This window comes from Hippoglossus stenolepis, chromosome 18 (genome assembly GCF_022539355.2).
Source record: "Hippoglossus stenolepis isolate QCI-W04-F060 chromosome 18, HSTE1.2, whole genome shotgun sequence".
NCBI classification, from domain to species: Eukaryota; Metazoa; Chordata; class Actinopteri; order Pleuronectiformes; family Pleuronectidae; genus Hippoglossus; species Hippoglossus stenolepis.
In genome coordinates, this window is record NC_061500.1 from 4,749,059 (window position 1) to 4,775,231 (window position 26,173).

The 26,173-nt window shown below is 41.7% G+C and overlaps 3 protein-coding genes across 5 annotated transcripts in view; 1 reads left to right on the forward strand and 2 right to left on the reverse strand.

Annotated features, from left to right (window-relative positions):
• Positions 1–4,756, forward strand: part of il11ra (interleukin 11 receptor, alpha) — a 45,059-nt gene extending 40,303 nt beyond the window's left edge. For both annotated transcript variants that reach the window (XR_007034986.1, XM_047344494.1), the window contains exon 12: positions 408–4,756. The gene's annotated coding sequence lies outside the window, so the exon portion shown is untranslated. The remainder of the gene's footprint in view (positions 1–407) is intronic.
• Positions 4,757–6,158: 1,402 nt separating this feature from the next.
• tmem267 (transmembrane protein 267) lies at positions 6,159–10,932 on the reverse strand. The gene is made up of 3 exons (XM_035141708.2): positions 10,852–10,932; positions 8,885–9,349; positions 6,159–8,619 (listed from the first exon to the last, which is right to left on the reverse strand). Exons 2-3 carry the CDS (start codon positions 9,290–9,292, stop codon positions 8,284–8,286), a joined length of 744 nt encoding a protein of 247 aa, XP_034997599.1. The 5' UTR covers positions 9,293–9,349; positions 10,852–10,932; the 3' UTR covers positions 6,159–8,283.
• A 3,911-nt stretch (positions 10,933–14,843) lies between these two features.
• Positions 14,844–26,173, reverse strand: part of cntfr (ciliary neurotrophic factor receptor) — a 199,000-nt gene continuing 187,670 nt past the window's right edge. For both annotated transcript variants that reach the window (XM_035184508.2, XM_035184507.2), the window contains 4 exons: positions 23,682–23,750; positions 23,381–23,501; positions 17,734–17,860; positions 14,844–16,498 (listed from right to left, as the gene is read on the reverse strand). In XM_035184508.2, the coding sequence (XP_035040399.1) occupies position 16,498; positions 17,734–17,860; positions 23,381–23,501; positions 23,682–23,750 (318 nt within the window). In that variant the 3' untranslated portion in view covers positions 14,844–16,497. The remainder of the gene's footprint in view (positions 16,499–17,733; positions 17,861–23,380; positions 23,502–23,681; positions 23,751–26,173) is intronic.

The following is a 26,173-nucleotide window of genomic DNA, read 5'->3' on the forward strand; positions in this document are numbered from 1 at the left end:
AATGCTCTAAACCGGGAGCAAAGCCAGTGAGAAAAAAGTTCAGCGAAGTAAAAACTGAAATGGTTCAAAGTGCTGCTATAAACAACATTCTGACAACCCTTCAGATGTCCAGCCAACTTCTGATTATAAGTCTAACATACACACACACACACACACACACACACACACACACACACACACACACACACACACACACACACACACACACACACACACACCCACACACACCCACACCCACACACACAGATTATAACCCTGTCAATATGCCTTCATATATCTCATCCTGCTCTGTTATTTAAATATGTGCTCTTAAGACAATGCTAAATATACATCTACTATTTTAAATTAGCTTTTTCTCTTCCACTCTCCCTCCTTCCTGACCTCCTTCCTCTCCTCTCCTCCTCCAGGTTGATTTCAAGTATCTTCTCATCATCAGCCCGTTCTAGGGCTCCTCACAACATGAACCACGCTGCGTCCGAGTCCATCCATGATCCAGGACGACAGGGACAAACACATTCACGGAACTGCAGAGTGTATAAAAGCTGACTGAAGGGTTTTTGCACAAATCACACGTGCAGGATTTTCCTGGACACATTCAATGCTTACACCTGACTGCACTACCCAGAATGCATCAGCAGACTCCCTTCCACTGTCCACGGGGGACACAGAAAACAGACTTTGCTCTGTTTCTTCGCTCGCTTCACCGCAGCTCACGCCTCCACAGACTGTGGGAGCGACGCTGCACCAAGACATTGGAAGTTCACTCACAACCGACGCTGCTTCAGGTGGACTGACTCCTCGACCCGTTCAGGGAGAGAGGGGTGACGTTATTTTTAACCGTTGAAACTTTTAAGTAACAAATTATTACAGGAAGTGCAGCTGCCAAACAGGAGAACAGAAGATTTTATTTTCTTTGTGGGACAACTTGCTTCTTTTTTCCCCCGAACCCAGAACTCCTCACTTTCTTGTTTTTTTATTTTTTTGAGATTCAGATTTAATGTGTGTCCGTTACTACACCGACCGACTCAACGCTGTGAAGGAAGCTTAACAAGTCTCTGTGTGCGTCTAATGCCAAAGCAGCAACTACGGGCATTATAGTTTCAGCTGAAGGGGCAGGAAACGACCTGGTCCCTGCTCCTGACCTGAGGGGGATGGACACGGAGGATAAAGTCCAGGGTGGGTGGCCTGGGTTATTTAGACTATATTTCATTTACGACAAATGATTTTACATGTTGCATGACGTGCTTGTTTTAATTGTCTTGATGTCATTAGTACGCGTCACTTTGTTTTGTTTTGTTATACCTCTTTTTCTATCAATCCATCCACTGTTCCTGAATGTGTGTGAAGAAAAGACGCACACGAACAGAAAGAGATCAGAGAGGAGATACAGGCCTGTCACAGAGCACCAGCATTACGACATTACTTCAATAGTTAGTCAGAGAATATAAGAATATAGATATTCAGCTAATACTGTAATACTAGACTCCAAAGAAACAATGACTTCTTTCTTTGGAAATGGTTTGATGTTGTTTTTTTCTCTAAGAGATTAAACAGCCTCTGCCAATTCATGGATTCAATTTAAACTTAGTCAAATTGAATCAAATCTGGTTCTTTTTCGCTATCATCATATAAACAATCATCACTTAAACTAAATAGTCAGAAGTCAAAGCAAATAGTAATTCTGCAGTTTCCAAGAGGAGGTCTTCAAATTGCTTGTTTTGCTAATTTCACAGATATTAAGTTTAAAAGATTTGAATTCTGAGAAAAGCTGAAAATCATCCGTTCGTTATCCTCGTTACAACATTAAATAAATTAAGTTAATCAGCCATTTTATTACTCAAAGAAAAAGTATGGCTACAATATCCTTTACTGCCTAGAGACCATTTTAAGAAGAGTCCATAAAGGTTTGCTTATGTTAGCAATTTGTTCTTGGCTATATATTGAGATTTCAAAGTAATTGCACAAAATGCATCACTGATAAAATCTAAAATTAATAAATAGATGTTCTTAGTGCAATGCACCTGATGTTGTGAGCTCTCACATCACAGCTAACATCACTGTGATGCTGCAGAGTGGAGACAGACCAGGAACTGGTTTGTGGACAGTTACTATGGAAACGAGTAGCAGTTTGTGTCCACAGCAGTGGGCTCACATCCAGTGTGTACGGATGAATGTTGATGGGAGGTTTGCTGAGGTGATTCCTCGCATGTTTTAGGGTTTTGGTGACGTTTAGAATGAAATACAAAAGTGGGGCATTGACACAGAATCAATAAGAATGAACAGATGCCGTTAAAGTTTATACCTGGGTTAAGGTTAGAGTTAGAGTTAAGGTGACATGGCAAAGAACAGGACTCACAAAATACTGAACTGTCGAGCTTCCACTTTGAAAGTCGAGTTAATGCAGCTGAGTCCGAGCATGTTTGTGTGTGGGCGTGTGCACGAGACGAGCACTAAGACGAAGACTTGACAAGAGCGACTCTCGCTCACTGGACTCGTGTCTCACAACCACCCAGCTCAGTGGAAATGAACGATTTCTGGGTGGCTACTGCTAAACCCATAGGGTTGTATTTAAAGATGGACGACATAGCAGCTTGATCACCCACTGGTGGCTGGCTGCAGTATTGGTCATAAACCCTGCCTACATAAATACACGTTAAATATTTTTTTCTAAAATGTGTTTTCAGTCAATTTAGTTGGTTCCCATCACACCAATGACTGACCGTCAAAGTGCAAGATGGCAGCACCTGTATCCAGAATGTTTTATCGTCCATCTTTATATACAGTCCATGGTTTAACCGTATGAAAGACTTACAGTTCAGTGTTTGTGGTTCCGTTCTGCCTCGGACACCTTGCGCCCACAAACCTTGCGTCCTGGCTGACTGAGCCACAGACGGAGGTGAGAGGCTGTTTTGAGCGAAGGCAGCTTACGTTTAAACATTTCTTTCCTCCTTTTGTTTCTGTCGGTCCGGCTGTTCTATGTTCTGTTGATCCAAAGCTGTGTAGTTTTCAGATTGACTGACTGTGTAGTTTGTATCAGAAACACAAGGTGCATATAAGTCGAACTCTTTCCAGTTTGACGACTGTATGTTCTCTCAAGCTAGCTCGACATATTATGCATGAATCCAGTTGAAGCTTTTTTTTTGTATATTATTGTATATCACACTTTTTAAAAAAAAAGTACATATGTATGTTATACGTGATGTTTATATGTAGAGAAAAAAACTTTGTCCTTGGGATAGTTTCACACACATGGTTTAACTCAGTCGGTAAATTAGCAGTTGATACCAGTTTTAGAGTTTATTATATTTAAAGATTGGGGAGACTAAGATTTGTGAAAGTCTGTTTAATATTTTTTAGCGTAATCCTGTTCACAAACAAACAAGCTAGCTACGAAAACCTCATTTGTCGAGATAAAAACATAAAAGATCTGCACCAAACTTTAATGAGTTCTTTCTTGGCCAATGTTCCATCATTCCACCAAGTTTCGTGGAAATCTGGTCAGTCGTTTTTTAGCAATCCTGTTCACAAACAAACCGACTGCGAAAACGAAGATCTCTTCACGAGGTTTGGTTGAAATTGGTTTGGTAGTTTTTGCGTAATTCTGCTAACAACAACAACAACCTCGACACAGGTGGAAACAAAACCTCTTTTGCGTAGTTATTAAAATTCAGACTAACTCATGTTCTAGGTTTCTGTAGAATCAATAATTTCTGTAACATTTCAATGCAAATTCTTTTTAGTGACACGAGGGAGATTCCCGGTGAAAAACATCTACTGACTGAAAATAATCCATGTCTGCAGAAACTTCCCCCTGTTGTGTGTTTGTGTCTTTTCTCCCCAGTTATATGAAGCTGTTGTTACTGTACATTTACTGTATGGACAATGTGTTTACTGAATTCATCTAAGTCCAACGTGCGCTCTTAAATTCACTGTTCACCTTCGTTCACGTCTTTGTTTTCAGATGAACCACAAATTGATCTTTACTTTTTCCTGAAGATCCCGAGATCCTGTCAAAATTTACACAGAAAGCAAAACCTTTTTATTTTTATTTTACTTTGAAAGGTAGATAAAGGTTGAATGGGTGTTTAAACAGGATTTGAAAAATAGCAATTAAATGAATATGAAATGTATTTTTATTATAGTTTTTCTATTCGTTTTAGTTTGTTCAGCTGCTTTAAATCGCAGAATTAAACAAACAGAGGCAGTAAAGTACAAATCTAGAAAACCTTTAAACTAAAATACTTTTATAGTATACTTTATTAATTGCTAAATTAAGAGATATTTTTTTATCAAAAATTACGATTTTCTGGTACCAGAATATAATTTTTTTACAATTTAAACAGCAAAAAAAAAGGAGAGAATTCTCCCTAAAACATTTTTTATGATAAAATTAAATATCGACCATCCTTCACATTGAGTTTAATGTGGGTGATGTTGTATCTGAGCGCTTTCCACCCTGTCCATTCAAGTTCTTATTATTTTGTCTCTCTCTGTCACTTCAGTGGCGTTTTCTGTTTGTGTGAATGCACTTGTGGTTTTTTTCTCCGTCTTCTCCGTGATCCTCTGCAGTATGTGACAGCAGATGGAGCCTCTGCTGGTTTTAGTTCTTACGAACCAAATTACACTCAGGCGTCCATTCTCAGATGTACATAGTCTTTTTTTTTTTTGTTGCTTCATGTGTACGACAGATTTCACTATAAGCTGTTTTTTTTTTCTCTTTGTATGTTTCTGTGAAATAAAGACTATTTTATCACAACTTGTAAACGTCCGGGCTTTATTTTTGTATCCGATGCCTCTTTGCTTTCCTGCGTCTGCCTCTGTCTGTGGCATCGGTTGTAATGTCAACTGTCTGGTGTCCGGAACATTTAAAACAATGGTGCAAGAAGCCTTGGAACAAATGAGCCATTGATGGAGACGGTCCCTCGTGTCTTTGTCACATCGTTGGGATCCTTCGAGCTTGTGGGTGAAGAATCGACCACATTTCGCCTGAAGCACGTCGCTTCTTGTAGCAGCGTCTTCCTGGAGAGTTTCCATCATCTGACTGTGACAGAGTCTGATGAATCCCAAATGCTCAAGCTGCCTTTTGTTGTCTTTGTCAAAGAGGCCTTTAAGACGCACAACTGGTCGGAAATTGCTCTGGCGTTCGGGGCTCCACTTCCCATATTGCAAACATGTTGTCATGCAGGGTTCAGCTAATGAAGTCCAGGGTCCTCGGCTGTTCCCTTGGCCGTCGTAGATGTCAGGTGGACGACTTCTGTGTCTTTGTAGAACAGGAAATCTTTGGCTCCTTTTTCTGGATAACATTTGATGTACAACAATCCTTTGTCCCGTGGAGAAAACATCCAGACAAACACAAGCAGAGTGATTTGGTTAGTTATGGACATTTTTCATGGATCTGTACATGTAGATTCATTTTCTGGAGCTTTCAAATTACGTACAGATATTTACTTGGACTCGCTGGTTAGATTTTGGTGGTCAAAGGTCAAAGGGGCCTCAAAAAACATGATTTTGGCCTCTTGAATGTGACACCAACACAGACGTGAGGGGATTTCTTCAACTTTTGATCAGTGTGATTTGGACTTGAAGATGACGTGATTTGCTTTCAGTGCTCCAAGGTCAATGGTCACAGTGACCTAAAATTAATCTGGGAAAAAATGTCCAAAAATTAGTAAGTTCAATGCAACTTGAACTTCCTCACTGAAAAGTTTCTTCTATTTTTAAACAGAAAACACACACACATGAAGAACGAGATAAACAGCCCGTCATCACAATGACTCACGCAGCTTATCACTGTTGCTTGAACTTCATGTTCTTTACAAACTGATAAGAACATGTTATTATTGTGTGCAGGGTGTGGTGGGGCTGGAGAGAGCAACACATCTGAAGTAATAAACCTGAACTTACATTTTGCAAGACCTTGCAAGTAACCATGTAACTTTGAATTTAAACATTTGGTTTTGGTTTTATTCACCATTTCCTGCCAATAACATGTTTGTTGTGTTGGTGAAAAGACGAACATGAGGTTATTATTACACCGCAGCATCTTTTCAACTTATAGCAAAAATATTTACTCGTAGAAACATGATTGAAAGTCTAATTTTGATTGATTATACGAGTTTAAATGTGCGACATGTATTAACGCAAACCCACAGAATATATACATGATAGATTTTATTGAGATAAAAAGAACACAGCGTGAAATCTTCAAGCTATTCACATTTTCTCCAGATGAAAAAACAAAACTGGAAAAAACCCAACAACAATAAATAACATAAAATGTGCAAAATCCAACATAATATTGCATCAATGAAGGTCACATGGTAAAAAAATAAGCAGCAGCGAATGAGATTGTGTTTGACAGTAAATGACACAGGTGAGGATGAGACCACAGCCTCCGTGTACCTTCTGTTCGGTACAAGTCAGAGCTACAGATGGTGAAAGTAGATTAAATAAATAGTTTCCATGTCACTAACTTCTGCTTTGAACTGTGTTTGCATAATTCCACTGTAACACGATGATTCAAATTAGTCGGAACATAATTTAAATAAAGATTAAAGTGCGAAACAATAAGAAAAGAAAAACCTAAAAACACCCAAACAACAAAATATATAATTAAATTAATCTCATGTACCATTTCACGACTCTTTGAGCAAAGACTCCACAGAGAGAAAATATATTTAGTTATCAAAAGTGAAAGTAATCGAGAATCACTACAGCTCACTGCCGCCACCTAGCGAACAAAAAGCACCACTACAACAGCTTCACGAGAAAAAAATCTGATGGAAATTGAAAAATTGTTTTCGTCTCAGATTTGAGAAGTTTTCAACATAAAACTAAAATCTGTCTCAGTTGAAAAAAGATTGGCCATTTTATAATTCAATCATGTACATTCAAATAGTACAAGCCTCTAAAACCCATTAAATACACTGGATTACATATTATTGTGTACTAATTAAAAAGCAGTATTAACAATACTGTGTGTGTGTGTGATCAGTCTACATCTAGAAGAGTGTGTAATGATTTCAGCTGTGTCTTAGTGATTTATAATATTTATGAATGACATCACTGAAAAGCCAATTAAGAATTCCGACTACTGTACATTATCATTTAAGTACAGTAGCATAAGAAGAAAATAGCAACAGGTCACATACAGCAAGTTAACATGTAATATGTAGATATTACTTTCAATGAACACACTATTGTAAAAGTTACTCCCTTGAATGTTTATAATAATTACACAAGAACCTGCCGAGTTGAACTTTGAATTATCTTAAGAGCTTTTGTTGCAGCAACTGAGCCAAATCCGTATATACACACACAACGATGATGGAGCTTCCTGTTTACAACGTAAGAATCTAGAAAAAAGCCTAAGAAAGAAATGTACAGCATCTTCAACAGAGGATCTTTTAAAAGTGGATTAATTCTCCCTCCTCTCCCTTGAAATGAGGACGTGTTTCCAGCTAAATCAAACAAAGTCAATTCTAGGTCAAGATGCTGTAAACGTCATAAACAAACAAGGAGTAACCACCAGGTCAAGAAACTCCACAATCATCGTCCATCTCAAAAGTTTGGCACTGAAAACCGGTGCTGCAACTCAGAGGTGCAGAAACCGGTTCCTGTTAAAGCTTGATCGGAGATTAAGTGAAAGTCGCAGATGATTGTTGTTGTTTTGTGGCGGTTTATAAATGTACTTTTAAAGTATATTGACTTTCACTACTATGGCAGACGAAGAAGTTTAAAAGCACAGTGGAGTAAATGTGGTGAGCGTGACACTGCTGACCACGTGCCGGTGTCCAGCAGCCTGTGGTTGACCTTTGGTTGACTTTTCCTCGAGTAAGGACGAGGGCGGCTCGCGGTAGTGGAGGTGATTAAGAGTTCAGGGCCACAAGACATGATGTGAACACTTGTGAGTTCGAGTCCCTCGTGTCGGTCACGATGAGCAGCCACCGACAAGTCTCTGCTGAACGATGTGTCAAAGCTTTAAAAGGTCAGAGACAGTTATTGAAGAACAGCAGAGAAAAAAGAAAAATGTGATTGACACCTGATTTTGAAAAGCTAATCTGTTTCAATCTTTTTCTTCTTCATCTCATAGCAACCGTTTCTTCATCCAACAAATAAATCTGAAAAAGATCGATTTGTCTTTCCAGCAAAATCGTTCAAATACAATTTCCACGAAACTTCAGTCACGAACATCCTCCAGTTATTTCAAGTAGGTAAAAGTTGTTTCTCAGATTTCTAGCCACATGGGATCAGCACCAGACGACACTGGTGAGTCACTGGCCTCTAAACGTCAATGGCCACCCCGTGTTTGGTGGAGATCACATCCCTGGTTCCCGTCAGATACATGAGCACTGAACACAGGTGAGGGAGCGTCGCCGTGGTGCTGATGTACAGCCAGTAGGGGATCGGCGCCGTGTGGCCGAAGGGGCACATCCACAGCCCGTGGCGCACGGCATCCCGGACGTGGTGCGTCGCCATGGAGATGAAAATCATCCACGGCAGGGAGCACCAAGCGTCTTTGAGGCGTCCGATCCACATGAGGAAGCGGAGGGAGAGACAGAGCACGGGGATGAGGGAGGAGCAGTGGAGAGGAGGGCGCTGAGGGAGAGACACGGCAGCCTGGAAGGAAACAGGGAGAAGGAATCAGCCCTAAATACTTAGAAACTTGTTCTTTGGTCTGAGGAAATCAATCCTTAATATACAAATATCAATACTTCAAACCATTTATTGCAAGAGATCTGTAGAAATGTAAGAAACTTCTGAAATAACGATCAAGACTTGATTTTCATGACATTTCTTCTGGCACTTATTCGGTAAAAGGTTTCACATGTAAAAAACACATTGAATATACAGGAGAACCATGATTACAAGGTGCCGCTCTTACCTTGAGTGACAGGGATCCAGCCATGTAGAAGTGGTCCAGGTCTATGATCGACGCCAGCAGACCAGCCAGGAGCACCTCGTACAGATCGCTCTTTTTCCTCAGTCCAATAACAACCGCCCACGACCACAGCCCCACTAATCCGTGTGTGGCGTTGTCCAGGGCGGCGCGCAGCCACAGGTGGTTCTGGATGACCGACATTTGGAGGGCGTGGTCGGCCACCACGCAGAACATCCCGAGTCCCGCAGATGCCAGCAGGGAGGCGGAGCTGAAAGTCTGTAGGAGGGCCTGAGCTTTCTCTGTCTCCACAGCCAGGCTGAGGGGTACAGGAGCCCCTTCGCCCCTGAGGCCCAGACCCAACAGCGGTGACGAGGAGGGGGAGGAGTCAAGCTTGGAGTAGAATCCTTGCATGTTGACGGACGGCTGTGGGGGCCAATCGCCACTGACGGTCAAAAAGATTCAGGTAGACTGGAGAAGGAAGGAAGGAGAGGGATTAATGAGGGCGTCACCCTCTTTCCTCTGCCGCCATTCACACATTTGAAAAGAAGTTGTGTTGGAGTTCCCTTCACTTCTGCTATGAGGCCAAGATGGCGATCGTCGAGGGTGAGAATCAATCACCCTGTTTTACTCTCACCTTGACAGTTCGAGGGAAATCCAGATTTGTTATGCACTCAAAATACCAAGTGGGTATTGAAGTACATAAATTGAGACACAGCTTCCAGGGATATTAGACACCTGCAGCCACAGGAGGGCAGTAAATTACACCATGAATGAAAGGAGGCATTTTTACATCCTATGAAGGGACTGAGATGAGATGAGAGGAAATATATCACCTCCACGTTGGAATCATTCTAATGAATTGTCTGAATTAAGATAAATTGAAGACAGGGATATAAACCATGGACTTGACTCTGTATTGTTGCGTAGATGATTTATTTCTGGACACATTTTCCCAAGAAAGATTAATTTTAATTCCTGAGTGAATGTGTTAACGATCTACTAAAGTAGAGAAGCTGCTGATTGTATTTAAAATATGAAATCAATGCTATTGCCAATAACTACAGCTCTTCCATGAGGTTATGACAAAGCACATTATCTTATCTCATATTCACTGATGTGCCTCTGCTACATCAAGAATAGACAGATAGACAGATAGATAGATAGATAGATAGATAGATTGATAGAGAGATAGACATATAGACAGATGGATAGATAGATAGATAGATAGATAGATAGACAGATGGATAGATATATAGATATTTATATCGATATATAGATAGACAGATAGACAGATGGATTTATTTCTGGTCTAGAGGTTTAAGATGCAGCTGGTTGACTCCTTGTTTAACCTGGTGGAGAAGACTCAGTGTTTTCTTGTGAATCCACAGATGAAGTTAAATCAGATTCTGTTTCTCACGCAACACTGTGAAATGTAGGACAGAGTCACGTGACATCTGAATCCACACCAACTCCTCCATCTCCTGAAGGAAGAAACGTTTTGTTTCCTCAGTATGAAACATGAAGTAGCTGCTGGTTGAAGTCTGCACCTGCTCACAGCTCCAGGTGAACGTTAGCATGCTAACTGGGGTTAGCGCCGTTTTCATTCAATTCATTATTCTTCATCGCTCATCTTCTCAAACAACACCAGCATCACTGGGGCTAATAGCTAGCTCAAAGCTAACCGGCTAACAGTGACAGATGGGGCTAACGGCTAGCTCAAAGCTAACCGGCTAACAGTGACAGATGGGGCTAACAGCTAGCTCAAAGCTAACCGGCTAGCAGTGACAGATGCTGCTGCTGCTGTTGCTTTGTGTTGGCGGACAGCAGCTAATTAGCAGCTAGCTAAGCTAACACCGCTAAATTCCACTGCACGACACGCGTCGCGTTACGTTAAAACACGTTATTAACTAGTTTTCTGGTTAATTCTCGTGTTGTTGTAGTTTTTTATGAATAAACACAAAGACACTCACCACATCTCCCTGCATCCGCTGTCGCCCACACTTCTTCTCTGGTGTTTTGTGGTCGGGTTAGCGGGTGAAGGCTTTGCTGCCACCCTCAGGTCAAGAGAGGAACAGCCGGGAATATCAACAATAAGAAACAATGAATTTCAGTTTCATGTTTTATTTGTCATGTGCAAGTTAACACAGGGTCAGTAGTGCGAGAGTTCAGTTACAATAGAAGCAAGGTAGAAAGGGCTGCTATAATAAAAGTCAAATACAATACAGAACTAAAGCTATATACATTCAAAGGTGCACTGTGACATTCGCAGCAAATCAAGTAACAACTTTAATTGTATGGAGTGTGTATGTAGTTTTTGCACTGTGTGTGTATCAGTTGTTTCACATTTTTTCCAATGAAAGTGCAAACAGGCAGTAAAACAGACGTGCAGAGGGCTGCAAGTCATGAGTTAACTGTAACTTTAGGAACCTGATGTCCTGATGGTAGAAACTGTTCTTCAGTCTGGTGTTGCTGCTCCTGCTCCTCCTGCCAGATGGTAACACAGTGAACAGTCACTGTGCTGAATGGCTGTGGTCCTTAATGATGATGGAGGTAAACGTCCAGGATGGCTGGGAGACTGTTTCCATTTCTTTGTCTTTGAGCCGGTTTGAGTGTGATGACGGGAAATTGGAAACATTTCTATAATTAAAAATGACGAATTTCATCCTAAGAATAATGTTCCACAAAATCAAATGGGTAAATACAGCCTGAGTGGGAGAGAGGGCGGTTTTCAACATGTTTTCAGTTTTTAAACTAGTTTTTAGTGTGTATACTTTAGTGACATCTAGTGGTGAAGTGTCATGTTGCAGCTGAATACCTCACCTCACCCTCTCCTTCCAAACATGAAAGAGAACCTGTGGGAACCTTCAGTTTTCAATAGATCCATTTCACCTGAATCTTACACACTGAACCTTTAATGACACATTTTTATTCCTTATTATTCTATGAATCCAGAGCTGGCCCTTCCTATAAGCCAATAAAACAGGTGCTTAAATTATAACCACTGACTGGGCTAAATCATGAAGCGATACATTTTAAAATAGATTTGGCCTAATTTAATTATTCTGATATACACAACTACTGACTGAAAAACCCTGTTGAAAATAAGGTAGATGTAAATAAGGAGGCTGTTGGGCCTTTGAGAGCTGACAGAGATAAGAGATCTTCCCTGAGAAGGTGAGGAATCGTCAACAAGACCGACACATAGAGCAAAAGTCAGAGTCAAAATCAGAATAATGACTTGTGGCCTTGATTGATTTGTGGGATATGACTTTAGAGAAGTGGGATAACTTTGAATAATTCAGCACCATGGACAGACACAGTGACAATAACTGTGTTCGAACGTTTCAGCACCACAGACAGTGCACAGTATCTGCTGCCCTCCAGTGGCCACAGGCAGGACCTGCATTTCTCTATGACATTTGTGCAACAAGTTTGTGTGACAGAAGATTAAAAAATAAGATAAAGTTGCACGAGTTAATAAAATCATGGGTCTGAAGGTTCATCTCCACTGTGGTTTTCTGGCGTTGGTTAAAAATCTGTAAAATTCAAAGGGAGAATCAGAATGACCCTTGAGTTGCCATGAAAAACAAATTAACAAATTAAAAAATTAAGGAAATTAATTTGTTTTGAAAAGTAAAAAACACATTGCTGCCAAAAGTAAAAGCTCAAGTGACTTAATGAGCTGCTGGAGCTGAAATGGTATGAACAAATGAATTGGGGAAATAATGGCCAGAGCAGGGAATACAATAAAACGGTATAATTGTAGTAGAAATGAGAAAACTAATAATGTAAGATAAAAAATGTAAATTGAGGTGGGTCTGTCACTGGGAGAGGCCCAACATGAAGCCCAGGACAGATGGAAGCAGATCGTCGCGGCCTTATGCCCCCGAATGGATGAGGAGGATGAAGGAAGCAAGTGAAAACAGAACATAAACGATGGAGAGTAAGAGCGAGAGCGAGAGAGAGAGCGAGAGCGAGAGAGAGAGGGGGGTACGCTGAGGAGAGAGCGAAAAGCCGGGAAGCAGAGATTGTGTCATTCATCCAGTTATCAGTGAAAGGTCAAACCAGTCATTAGAGCAGAGCAGGGCTGTTAGAACTGACAGGCTCTGGATGAGACACACACACCACACACACACACACACACACACAGACACACACACAGGAGGTTAATGCGGATCACATTGTGGCTGCACACAAAGAGAGCGTGTCTGAACATTTCCGCTGCCGTTTAATTAAAGCTCAGTTGGGGTGAAAAATTCCAAATCGTCACCTATTAACTCGTTTTCATTAGATGCAGAAAATGTGATTTTCTCCAACACAAAAACAAGTAGGACAATAACAGAGCCGCCCTCCTCTTCACCCCCTTTCTTCACGTCATGCTCCGTCATTATAAATATTAATTGGGTTCTCATAGGCGCCATAATCTAAACAGAAAAGGAAAAAGAAAGGAGGAAAGAGTAATGAATGAAACACCCACACGAGCAGATACACGCAGGAGTCGGGCTGACAGCTGTTAGATGGTGTATTGACTCGTCCTGGGTCTCGGGATCGCTCTGCCAGAGCTCGTCAGAATAATGACAGAAAGAGAGCTGGAGAGAGAGAGAGAGAGAGAGAGAGAGAGAGAGAGAGAGAGAGAGAGAGAGAGAGGTAAAGGTCAAAAAGGAAATTTGGCCAAATGAATCTCCTATTTCATTCTCCTTCCATTTTTCTGTTGAATATATCTGTTGTTATTGTAAGAGTCTGAAAAGTGTTATGGTTAATGTGGTTTTAGTCAAAGTTTTACTTGTTGTTTTGGCAGTTTTAACATCATAGTCACTAAATTAACTTCTCGCAGCAAATGATTGTAAAAGAGTCAGACAGGACAAAAGCGTTCAGTTTTATGTCGAGTCACTTTCTGTCACAGTCCCAAAAGTTGTCTCCATTTTTATTTTAAATGTAGTTTTCATATAGAGGTAAGATGGAGGAGGCCCCAACATCAGCTGTGTCCAACCAGCCGGTACTTCATGATGTCGGACAGGAAAATGATAAACTGGCCCACAAACAGAGGCTGCCTGGCTGGTGGTGAGTCCGGAGACTGGTGTCGAAGGTAAGTAAGTGGAATAAATGAAGGATTACAGACCACACACCTGATTTCCCTGTGCCTCACATCCTGCACTGCCCACATTCAGCGAGCAATGGTTCGTGATCTACCTCGTCAGGTGATTATCATTCGTCTGCATATGTGTAACCTTTGTTAGGGGGCGTGTCAGAACAGCCGTGGACGATACTTTCATGGTTCCCTGTTCCACCAACGTGTCGACCATCAGCTGACGGAGTGTTTCAGGAGCTTCAGTGGTTTCTGTGGCGGAGACGAGCTCCACATACTCTTTAAACTTTGCAGAACTTTAACAATAAAGGAAAGAAAGTGAGAAAGCATCATAAGTTCGACTTTGAAGTCTTCGCTCAGATTGTTGCTTCAACCGATGAAGAGGATGCAACTGGTTTAATCTTTCTTTAACAAACAGCCGTTATGTGTGAGCTCAACATGATGCATCTGATACACTTAATATCAAACATATCGAGCATAAGGTTATAAAAAGTTTATAAAATAATAAAGGCCACAAATCCTCAGCGGTGACAAAACCAACTGAAAGATACATTTTAAATGTCAAGAAAAAAACCGATGACCTATGAAACACCAATTTAATAAATCTGAAGCTGTAAATATACTTTGGCCCGGAAGCCAAATTGAGAGAAAATATTGTTGTGACGAGTATTGATCTGTAAAACTTGAAATGAGGCGATGTTTGTTTATGGCTCTGGAAGCTAAGATGCATCAACTCGGGTTATTACACTGAAATATTATCTCGGCTGTGTTTAAAGGTTGATTTATTTTCTCCCCCCTCTCACCTCCATCTTGTAAATATCAGGTTCTGATACTTCGTGTTGGAAAAAGGCGAAATGAGCACGAGGCCTCGGTGTCGTCATTCATTGTGAAATGGTCACATTTAATGGTTGAAACCTGTCATTGTATATACATCTATAAAAAAGACCCCAGGTACAGGTTACGACATTCTACTGCTAATACATACATTATTATTATTATTAAATAATAAACTTTTTGTTCAATGTTAAAGTTACATATCATAGTTTACAAAATAGGATCAAGGAGAATTAAGCCATTATGAATGTCTGAAAAAAAGAAAAAAAAAACTAAAGTCCTATATGTGTGTTTTTATTATTTGTCCATAAAATCAAAAAAATACAATAAAACACATCAATATTCCTTTGAATAACATAATATTAACTGGTGATATTGGCTACTGAAATGTAAACTGCAAAGAGACTCTTGTAAAGGCGTCAGAATCGGGAAAGCAAACAGTATTTTTGAGTTATTGTATTTTACAGCACAGAGCAGAATGGACCAAACCAACGTAGCTCGTTCTTAATGCTTCACTTTGTGGCCGTCATTACAAAGTCGAAATCAAAAACAAAAAATGTGTCGGGGAAAGAATAAAAGAAAAGAATAGTTCAGTCTCAAATCCACTTAATTCTTTTTGTTTTGTTTTACAATCCAGGTCCTCGTCGCCAGGCGCTGAAAGCAGAATGTAAAGCTAATCGTCTAAACAAGCCAGACTACAGATACCGAAATTTTCAAAGTGTTAGTCCTTGTATCGAAAAAAACGACCCGCCGCCGCCGCCGCTCCTGACTCGGCCGTCGGAGGCGAACGGATTCAGAGTCTGATTGAGTATAGGCTAGTTTTGTGGCGTCTTTGTTAAATGGTTGGTTTATACAAACAGGAGCTGCAGGGTTCCTCCGATTCATCCCAAAGTTTGATTCCTGTACCGTTTAATGCAGGACACACACACACACACACACACACACAGACAATCACACGCACACACACACATACACACGCATTCAATTTTCTGGGGTGTTGAACCCATGACGAAGGCAGGCACAGGCTTCAGGAAGCTCGATGAATCGTTTGGGAGCCGTTTAGTTGGGGGTGAAGTTGAGTCTTTGGCATGATGGTTTAGCTGTATGGGGACTGCTGTGGGAACTATACACACAAACACACAGGCTCGATATATGTGTGTGTGTTTGTCTGTGCAGCGCTACGATTTTAGCGGAGGGGTTAAAATTAAGACTAAATCAATCGATCGATCAATAAAAATAAAAAATAAAAAGAACAGAAAAAGGTTTTGTTCTCTTCCTGGAGTTGATTTTCTTGCTCTGAAGAGGAGATTCCCTCAGTCAGTCGGCTGTGGCCCATCAGAGCCACCAGGGGGCAATATAAGACTATTGGTGCTGATGTGGTGCTTGTTGCTGCTCCTGTTGCTGTTGCTGCTGTTGATGATGATGATGATGATGATGTCACTTTCAGAAGCTCCTCTGAAGATCTTCCTTGTCACCATTTAATCCCAAAAAATGCGGAGTCGCATTATCATTGTCTGATTTCACGTCTGTGTAACCTTGGTGAGTGAGTGTGTGATGGACAGAAACGATCAATGCACTGAATCCTCGAGACATGTGCAAAATAGAAAAAAGACCAGCCGCCTCCTCCTCCTCTTCATCTTCCTCCTCCTCCTCCTCCTCTGACTTCTCGTCTCCCTTCTGGAATAAGACGTTTGAATCTGGAGAAAGAGACAGAGGCACAAATTAGGAAGGTCAGTGGAGGATTTAGTGACCTCTGGTGGCGTGTTTGCAGATTGCAATGAACTGGATAAACCCCTCCCTTTAGAAGTGTTTATAGGAGATACAAAGGTTTCCCTCATGTAGAGGATCCTCTCTAGAGCCAGTGTTTGAGTAGTTTATGTGTAATATTGTTAACAAATGCAGACAAAACCATAACCTGATTCTTGGCAGAGATTTTTCATAGTCTTTATCCACCGACAGATTTCTGCACACTGGATCTTTGAATAGAAACTTCCTTGTCAAAAAGACCGAACGACTAGTTTCCTGTATTCTTATCACATTTTTATTTATCTGTAAAGTGACTGCAACTTACTTTGTTGTGGAGTAGAGTGCAATATTTTCCTCTTTAATGTGATGGAGTATAAAGTAGCCTTACTTTGAAATACTTGCATGAACCAAACATTTAACCCTCGCAAAGTATTTGAGTAAATGCACCTTGTTCCTTTCCACCTTCGCTGCCTGTGTGTTCATCTCCCTGTTTCTCTCTATCTGCCTTCAGTGTGTGTTCACATTTATAAAAAACGCTGTGGGCCCACATTACGAAAACAAATCATAAATCTGTCGTTCTCCTTCCACGATGTGTGAAGTGCACCTGACAGATTTATCCACCGGACTCGCTTCACCCTCCAGTGGTTCAACCCATCAGCTGCCGCTCTCTCTTCCAGGTGCGGCCACGTTTATATGTCCCGTGGTTAAAGGTGTCGGTACGGTCGCGCAAAAGCCATTTCCTGTTTGCCTTCATCTTCAACATAACCGCCGAGCACGACATTCACCATCTCAGCACTGGTTGTATCTACGTCCTCCACGGGTCTCGTGATATCACCACATGATTTACAGGGTGAAACCTTTCAGATGAATGAAATGGGGCAGCTTCAGTCCCTGTAGTGGTTCTGCAGAAAAATATGAAGACCCCCCCCTCCCCCACTGACACCCCCAACCCCCACTCTCACCTGGGTCATAAAGCGAACCCAATTGTTATTGCTCCTGACATCAATAGACATGCATCGACCTGCAGATATGTGACTGAAGTTCCAAGATCAATTCCAAGATGAGGGGTTGTCGACTCATTACAAGAGGCGTGTGTGTGTGTGTGTGTGTGTGTGTGTGTGTGTGTGTGTGTGTGTGTGTGTGTGTGTGTGTGTGTGTGTGTGTGTGTGTGTGTGTGATCTCTCACCACATGAGCAGCAGCAGCATTCCTAACAGCAAAGGGGAGAAGAACGTGAGGAGCCTGGCCGCTCTGCCCACTGGAGGTTCAGCCTTTTGTGGTGCGTTGGAAGATGGGATGGGAGATGTCTTGGTCTCTGGAAAAAAGAAAAATATAATAATGAGAAAACACAATAATCTTTGGGGCATATTTTTAAATTAACTCAAAAACTCGACTAAACCCTCGTTCTAATTCGTCCTTTATATAATTCCTGGTGCTAAATCTTCCCCCGAACATCATTTTGATGAATGGACACTGAAAGATGCTCAAACCTACCAGGAAGAAGCAAACAGAAAAAGAAAATACAGTACAGAACCAAATCAATTCTAATCTGCAAGCTCAATCAATACGGGACTTGTCAAGGCAGTTATGAAGTGAACTGGACAGAAGAAGAACAAATCTCACTCACAGGGAAGCCGTGGGGAAAGTGAAGGACAGAGAGAGAGAGAGAGAGAGAGAGAGAGAGAGAGAGAGAGAGAGAGAGAGAGAGAGAGAGAGAAAAACAGATGATATATGGAGACGGAAAGAAAAGATAGCGAAGCACAGGATGAGGTAAAAACCCGGAGGTTAAGAGCAGGAGGTGGAAAGATGGAGAAGAAAATGGGGAACGTGGAAATTAATAAATCGTTAGGGAAACAGATTAATACACACAATGAAAACGTATCCTTCTACACACCCATGATAGACTGTAGATCTGGATTTTACAGCCCATAATGAGACTGGTTTCACATTCAGGTCACAGAAATGAGGATTTTTTACTTTTTATGCTATCGTCCATGTGTCCGTCCCAATCTCGTGAACGTTATTTTACTCTCTGTACCATCAGTGATGCCAAAATTCCCATAATGTACAATGATTTAGGAGTTAATAATAATCAATACAGTAAAATATGGATTCTATATGTGTTTAAATTTGTTGTACATGAAAACTGTTCATCTCTTCTCGTGTGACGTCTTTTCGCTAATCACAGTTGGAGGATGAAGACGACAGCGAATCAGAGCTTGAACTTTAAAACCCAGCTTATTTATGTGTAACAAGTTGTTTTAATTTGGCAAGATGTGAAGGTCAAATACTTAAAATACTTAAATACTTTGTCTAAACATTAGCTGTGTATTGATTTATTGATATTTCTTTTCTAGAATATGACTCACAGATGTTAATTTCGCACCAAAGTAATGTGCACATTTTAAGCCTCTGTTACTTGAACATCTCCTGCTTGGACTCAAAGTTGAGCTGTTAAATTTATTGACTATATTTACATGTAAAATTAGAAAAGAGTTATGATTTCACTCTCCTGCATTTTCCAGTCGGTACAATTAAAAAGCTTGTGGCAAAAACACCAACGTGCGGAATAAGCCGGTTTTAGAGCTTCACTTTGGTTTTTACACGGCGTGACAAATAAAAATATCACAGTTTAATGGTTTAATGTTTTCCAAAACGCGGCAACTGCTACAGCTGCAGGCGGCACAATACATATTAACTTGTGTGCACTGTTTGCTGCCTGGTCTAGAACCCAGAGCATTTCTTTCTCTAACTGGAGAGAGAATATGATTTCCCTCTTCTTCCAATTAATGACTGTTGTGTGGTGTCGGGGGTGGGGAGTCGGGAGATATTAGGAGGAAGCAGCCAGGTGTGAAATAGAGAGAGAGAGAGAGAGAGAGAGAGAGAGAGAGAGCGAGCGAGCGAGGGGGGTTCCGGTGTTCAGTGCAAAACTTCCAGCCCGCAGCAAAACATTGTGCTTCTGAGGTGGTGGGGAAAATAAAAATTATGCAGAAATGACGTGACGGCGGCGTGAAGAGACAGTTATGGGAAGTGTGTTGATGTAACGAGCTGGTCGAGGACGGGGAGACGAGACAAAGTGAGGAAGACACATCTGTGTGGACGCTGAAGAACAAGGTGGAGTTGTAAGATATTGGTTTATCACTGGAGTCAAAGTAAATTTCTATTTAACACATTTGATTTGTCATAACCAGACTGATTTGAGAGACTATTGATTAAGTCGGGTTCTTTTCTTTTCCATCCAAACCTTGGAAGAGCTGCAGTTGTCACTAATCCTACATCACCGATGGATAAACTGAACTTTTACTCCTTAACGATCCTGGATCCCAAAATCAACATCACCTAAATGTTAAGTTTTATAGCTTTTCTGCGCTTATCGATCAACTCAAATCGCTTTATAGTATTTATATTTCTGCTGGCAACATTCAGGGTTCTGAATCTTGCCCAAGGACACAGACTGGAGGAGCCGGGGATCAAACCAGCGACCTTATGCTAAGTGGACGACCTGCTCTATCTCCTGAGCCACATCTGCCCTCCGGCCACTTTGCAGCTTGATATATATATAAAGTGGATTTCCTGTTCCTATTCTTTGGAAGGGGTGGCTGCTTATTAAACACTTGCATTCACATAATCTTGCTCCACGACATTTGTAGGATCAGGAACTACGTGTTTATCAATATTCCTGGACGTGAAGGATGAAAGAAGTGAAGCATCTTTTACGAGTTTAGTGCTCGACAGCGTCCAGGCTGTGTCTTTTTAGAGGAAAAGAAACGATGGTTGCAACTTTTTTAAAGCTGAAGACGATCTGCTCTTCACTTCCTGGAATGTGGTTGCTAGGCGATGGTCCACTCGCTCATGTGACGGGCTGAGCGTCACCGGACAGAACAAAAACTGAAATGCAACGATCTACTATTCTTCACGAAGCGTGCGTCACCTCATGGACACAAATTAACAGTAACAAGGGAGGTGGAGGAAACAAGGCAGAAGCAAGTGGACAGAAAAGAGAAGAGAGGAAATGGAGAAAGTGTAAATGTGTGTTCAGACGGCACACTACGCAATAATGAGTCATTTAATTTCCTTTTCGGCTGAGAGGACAGGAAATATTGGTCAGAGTGTAGATGTTAACAAGCTGAGTTGTCCCTGACTGAACCTTTTGTGTTTATTGGTCCAGTCATCGAAAGGCAATCAGATATTTTCCTTGTTTCCCTGCAGATGTGACTCTGCCTCATGTACATTGACAGACCGGTGGGTGCAAATTAAATAATTAGTTGATTCACATCCCAAAGTCGCATTTCTAGTAAATAGTTTTTAAGTAAATCCGTGTTTTGTTTGTGCTTTTCCATCAAATCTGGCTTTTGCTCTCAGCTTCTTTGACAAACTGAAAATGTGCATAAAAACAGGCAGATTAAATTTCTTACTCCTCCACTGCCTTTATTTTAAAGACCCGAGGGGATACAAAAAAAACAGAGAGATTTTATACATCAGTGGGGAAAAAGCAAGCTGCCCACTAAACAGATGCAATCAGTCATTCAGGAAGAAGCATCTGTAAATAAAGTGGAGGGAGGCCAGAAAAACAGATGAAGTGTGACGTAGGAAGGAGGAGAGGGAGAAAGAGAGGGAGTGAGAAAGAGATAGAGACCTTCAGGCAAAAAGAGGGTGAAAGAGAGAAGAGAAAACGGAGAGAGGGACGGGAAGCAGGGAAGCAGCAGCTGGATCGAGAGGAGGCATGAGGAGAATCCCAATAACCTCCTGTTCTGTCCCTGAGAACAAGAATAACACAACGTGTACCGAGTGTTTGTGTGTGTGTGTCTGTGTGTGTGTCAGAGGGCGACACTGTGCATGTGTGTGTGCGGTGCTGTTTAAACATGTCTGAGTTAGAGCAGCATGTTCTGTGTGTACTGTGTAACACGTGTTTTTCTAAACATGCTCCTTCAGTGACGACTGTGGTGACGCTCAGCGTGTGATGCCGCCCGCGTCCAACAGGAGTCACTGTTGTATCGCAAAAACATGAGAGTTGAGAAGTTCCAATGGACAGAGACAGACAGACCAAACATGTTGTACTGAAAGGAATGAAGGAAGATTTCAGACTGCGTCGTATTTCACTGTTTTGCCCTGAAAATTGAATATTGTTTATCAATATGTTGACATTGAAGGGAGAAGCTTTAGATCCATGAAGTGAGAGATTAATGATGGTGGAAAACAATGAGGAACACAGTGTACATGTGCTGTTTACAGGTGGATCCCTCTCAGGTCCAACCTTTCCCAGGATTCACTGCACATACCTAAAGAGCTAGATACTGTTCATGGGTGAGCGATGCAAGGCCAACAGCGGGAGAAGCTGGTGACACAAACAGGATTGGTTTGGCTTTTTACGTTGGACTCGACAGACCGAGTCCTCCGAAAGGATGTGGCTTGGGGATTGGGAGAGAGTTTATATCTTGGAAAGGTGATGTTACTTCCTGGAGTCTCAAAATATTGCCCCATGAAAACACTTGGCTTTTTGTACTGGGCCTTTTTCACATACATATTTATACACAGTTTTCTAGGAACTAATGTAGTTTTGGATATCGTAGCGGCCTGGGATGCATCTGGGGACGGTGCAAATGAATCTGCAATTTTAGAAAGTTTCAATCAGCCACATGCACGATGAAACCTGTCAACTCTCATTAAGTGTTCATACAGTGGCTGCAGAGACGTGCACGGCGCTGCGCTCAGACTCGGGAATGTACATCTCGTTGTTCGGGGATCATCGGCGCGTTGAGGGATTTGGATTTGACGAGCGAGCAAGCCATCTTTGATCTGTGCCGCACGCTGAAGGGACGATGCCAACTGGATAATACCCACAGACAGTTGTTGTCCTTGTGTGTGTTAGAGGGCGTCAGGGCACGCGCAGAATATAACGAACTACAATGATCTTCATGTTAAAGGATCATTTATAATGCATTAAAAAAACTAGAACGTGCAGTTTTGTTATTCTGTAAGTTAAGTCAAATTGAAATCGGAGTAAGAGACGTGAGAGTTTTTTTTAAATATGTCAGCGTCTTTTCCTCGGAGGCGGCGAGCAGAGGCTCTCAGGCTGATGTGTGCTGATTTGTCTGGAGGCGGCTGGATCTTGTAACTTAAGCTGCGATAAAAGTTCAAGGCTATCAAACGCTTACAGTGTACTCAATTTAATGATAAAGGAAGTTATTAACCGAACTTAATTTCATACCTAACTGGCTCAGGAAATTTACTGTGTGACAGCCGCGAGCACAAAGAACAACATTAAACGGGGATCCAGCATTATCTCCCTCACGATGGTAATTCCACAGCTCATGGACTTCAACACTGATAAAAAACCAAACAGCATTAAATAAAAATGCAGAATATCTCTACAAACTGTCAGAGTCACACTCAATGTAAGTCTTTGCATTATTATTCTATATTAATCTTCAATCCACTTGCTGTGTGACTCGTGGAAAATACAGTCATGATCTCCAGAGGATAAACCGTATGAAATTTTCTATAAATGTTCCCTATAGTGCCGAGATAAGAAAACAAAATTTGGTTTATCATCACGCTGCTGTTTTCCCACCGAGCTACGAGCCTTAAACTTTTAGATCCGTTTCATTGAATTTCATTTTTATTTTCCTATTTTATTTCCGTCTCTTGTGTTTTTCAACAAAGAGGCATTGTCATGTTGAATCAGCTCAGTTGACTGGTTTTGTTTTAGAGCAGCAGAGAGATGTTTGTTTTGAAGTCAACTGGTTCCGGTACTTGACTCAACCACTGAGACTTTCTCCCTGGGGAAGGAACAGAGAGTTTAAGCTTTAGCAGGGTGGGGGGGGTTAAAACTCACCGGTGGGAAAGTCTCCTTCAGTTGTGGAGGTGATGGGCAGAGGATCTTCAATCCAGGGCGTGGCATGGACGGCGACGCTCCAGTCGCTCCATGTTCCGATCTCTGTGTCCTTGGCCGCCACCTGTGGATCACAACATATTCGGTTATTCATTTATTTATTCATTAAGTTTTCATTTAAGTTTTATTCAGCAAATTTAACCAGTAGTTATTGTGGTAATTGCATGAAAGGCATTTTTTCTGGAATCAAACCACTAACCACCACTTTTACTTGTTCACATTAGCAGTGAGATGGAGGCGTTACCTGGATGATGTATTCCTTCCCCACGTAGGCATCAGTGATGGTGTGGGAGGTGCTGTCCGATAACTCCACCTAAACAAAGGGAGGAGAGCAGGTTAGCGATTAACTAAATAAATCTTATTCAAGAATAAAGGTCTCATTTATATGAAATCATACACAGATTTCTGAATGTGTTATTTGACCCCAGGGATATGGAATTTCTCCAACATCAATTCCCCACTAAAAATAGGAAGTTATGAGTTCCTAAGTCAACTTTGGGTCTGGACGTCCTTCTCCTTCCAACCAGAGCTCTACCCATAAATTATGTGCTCAGTATAGAAATCCAGGCCCGAGCCTTTAATGTTTTATGGTGGGTAGATTCGGCTGTGCCATAGAGTAACCATGTTTTATTCAACGTCATTTATTGACAACACACCTTTCATCATTATTCCGTGCATAGGTCAAGTCTGTTGCTTTATTCTCACTGGGTTTTACATTTTCTCTGTGGAAGTGATTGAACCTCCACGTCCCTGCGGCCTCCACACGCAGGCACATACCAGCACACACACACACACACGCACGCACGCACGCAAAATACCAGCAGTGTAATTGATGATTACAGCAGATAGCTCTGGCATCAATGCCACATAATTTGGTAACATAATATGACGCACGGCGAAATTTAAAAAGTCCTTTGCTGCAGACTTTAATTTGCAAAGCACAGCGGAGAATGAACTGCATGTTTGAGTCACTGGGGAGTGCATGAGAGAATGATTTGCTGCTGCCCTGTAATTTATGGTTAGTGGTGTGTGTGTGTGCGCATGTGGGTGCATGTGTGTGCATGTGTGTGCGTTTGTTTGCCTTTGGCCAGTGTCTGACGGACCGAAAGAAAAATAGGGAGAAGGAGGAGGGCGCTGCTTTTTCTACTCCTGAAGTCAAATTGAATGATTTAGTGACGTGTCGGTTGCTTTCTGCTGTTTGCCAGTGCAGCAACACACACACACACCCACACACACTCAGACACACAATCAAACCGACTCAAGAGCTGCAGGTTATTTGCAATCCTTCATTTTAACAAGTAGATATTTTACAGTATTATGTAAAATAGACAACAGACAACAAAAACTCCAATTAACATAATTTAACCAATTCTAAGGAATAATCCAGGGGATTTAATGTTTAGAAGAAAGTACATCATACTGTCTTATTAGAGATTTTAAAGAATTACAAACTAAATTGACTTTTATATCTCATTATGCTGCAGATATTTTGCAAATTTAACTTTTTTCCTCCATGTTGGGCTTCTCGTCAACATGCTAACAGCGATATCTCCAGCCTGCAATTTGGTCAGAAAGCCCCTCACACCAGTTCATCATTTTAACAACTCTCCGTACCCGAACCTCCGGTTTTCTCTCCTCAGTTCTTCAGGATGTGCAAATGTGGAGTTGATCTGACAAATAACCCCCTTGTACATCCCCAGCATCTGTGCCCCGTCTCTCTTCCTGTAATCTCCCTCTCATCGCTCACCCTCTCTGGAAAGTTGACCGCTCAGTTTTCAACATCGCCTTGATCTTCACAGCCTCCATTTATCTGCTCTAATTCTCCGTCTCTCTCTCTTGCTCCGCGGCCCCACCCTCGCCCTCACCCTCTGTTTGGAAGGAAAAGTTCAGGCTTTATCTGTCCAACCGAGCGCTACATTTACAGGCTTAATTTCATTAGCGGAATGCAATAACAACGTCATCCGAGTGTGCATGTGTTACATGTTCCCGCTGAGTGCTGTGTGCATGCGCGGGTGTACTTGAGTACATTGTATACAGTGTGCGTGCATGTGTGCGCTAACAGACATGTGTGCGGTGTCTTCCGCTGTTTACATGTGCACCAACCAGCGTATCCAACCGTAGCTTCTATCGGCATTCCTTCCCGACTCTAATGTGCACATGTGTGTGTGTGTTTGCATACAAACGTCTATGTTTTGTGAAAGTTCAGCTCCAGTCTGCGTTTCCTGTAAATCTGTGCAAGAGTCTTCATATTTTTTTCTTGCCAAGTGTTATGAGAAAATATCCCTCTCTCCATTTGTTTCTCTTTGTACTCGCATGTTTAGACTCATGTCAGTGTACCCCCGTTGCTTTGCTATTGGTGTTTACGAGGCCAAAGTGGAAGTAGTGCTTGTACAGGCAAGAGTGTACATGTGCACGGACTGTGTACTGTACGTGTGTGTGTGTGTGTGTGTGTGTGTGTGTGTGTGTGTGTGTGTGTGTGGAGGAGAAAGTAGCGTAAACAGCTTAGAGATAAACATTTCCAAAGAGATGGATGTGTTGCTGCGTTGCCAAGTGGCTAAACAGGGAGCAGCGAGAGCAGCACTTAATATCACGTAGTATAGGGAGCGGGGGGGGAGGCAGCGATGACGAAAGATGAGGGGATGTGGTGGTGGTGGTGGGGGGGTAGATGGAAGGAAGATATGTTTTTTTGGAGAGGCTGTCGCTATCGCTGCCAAAGAAGAAACCACAGTTCACACT

Excerpts from the sequence above, each read along its gene's own strand:
- tmem267 (XM_035141708.2), bottom strand. The coding sequence starts at position 9,292 with ATGCAAGGATTCTACTCCAAGCTTGACTCCTCCCCCTCCTCGTCACCG. Across the intron at positions 8,620-8,884 it reads CTGGATCCCTGTCACTCAAG|GCTGCCGTGTCTCTCCCTCA; the intron begins GTAAGAGCGGCA and ends GTTTCCTTCCAG.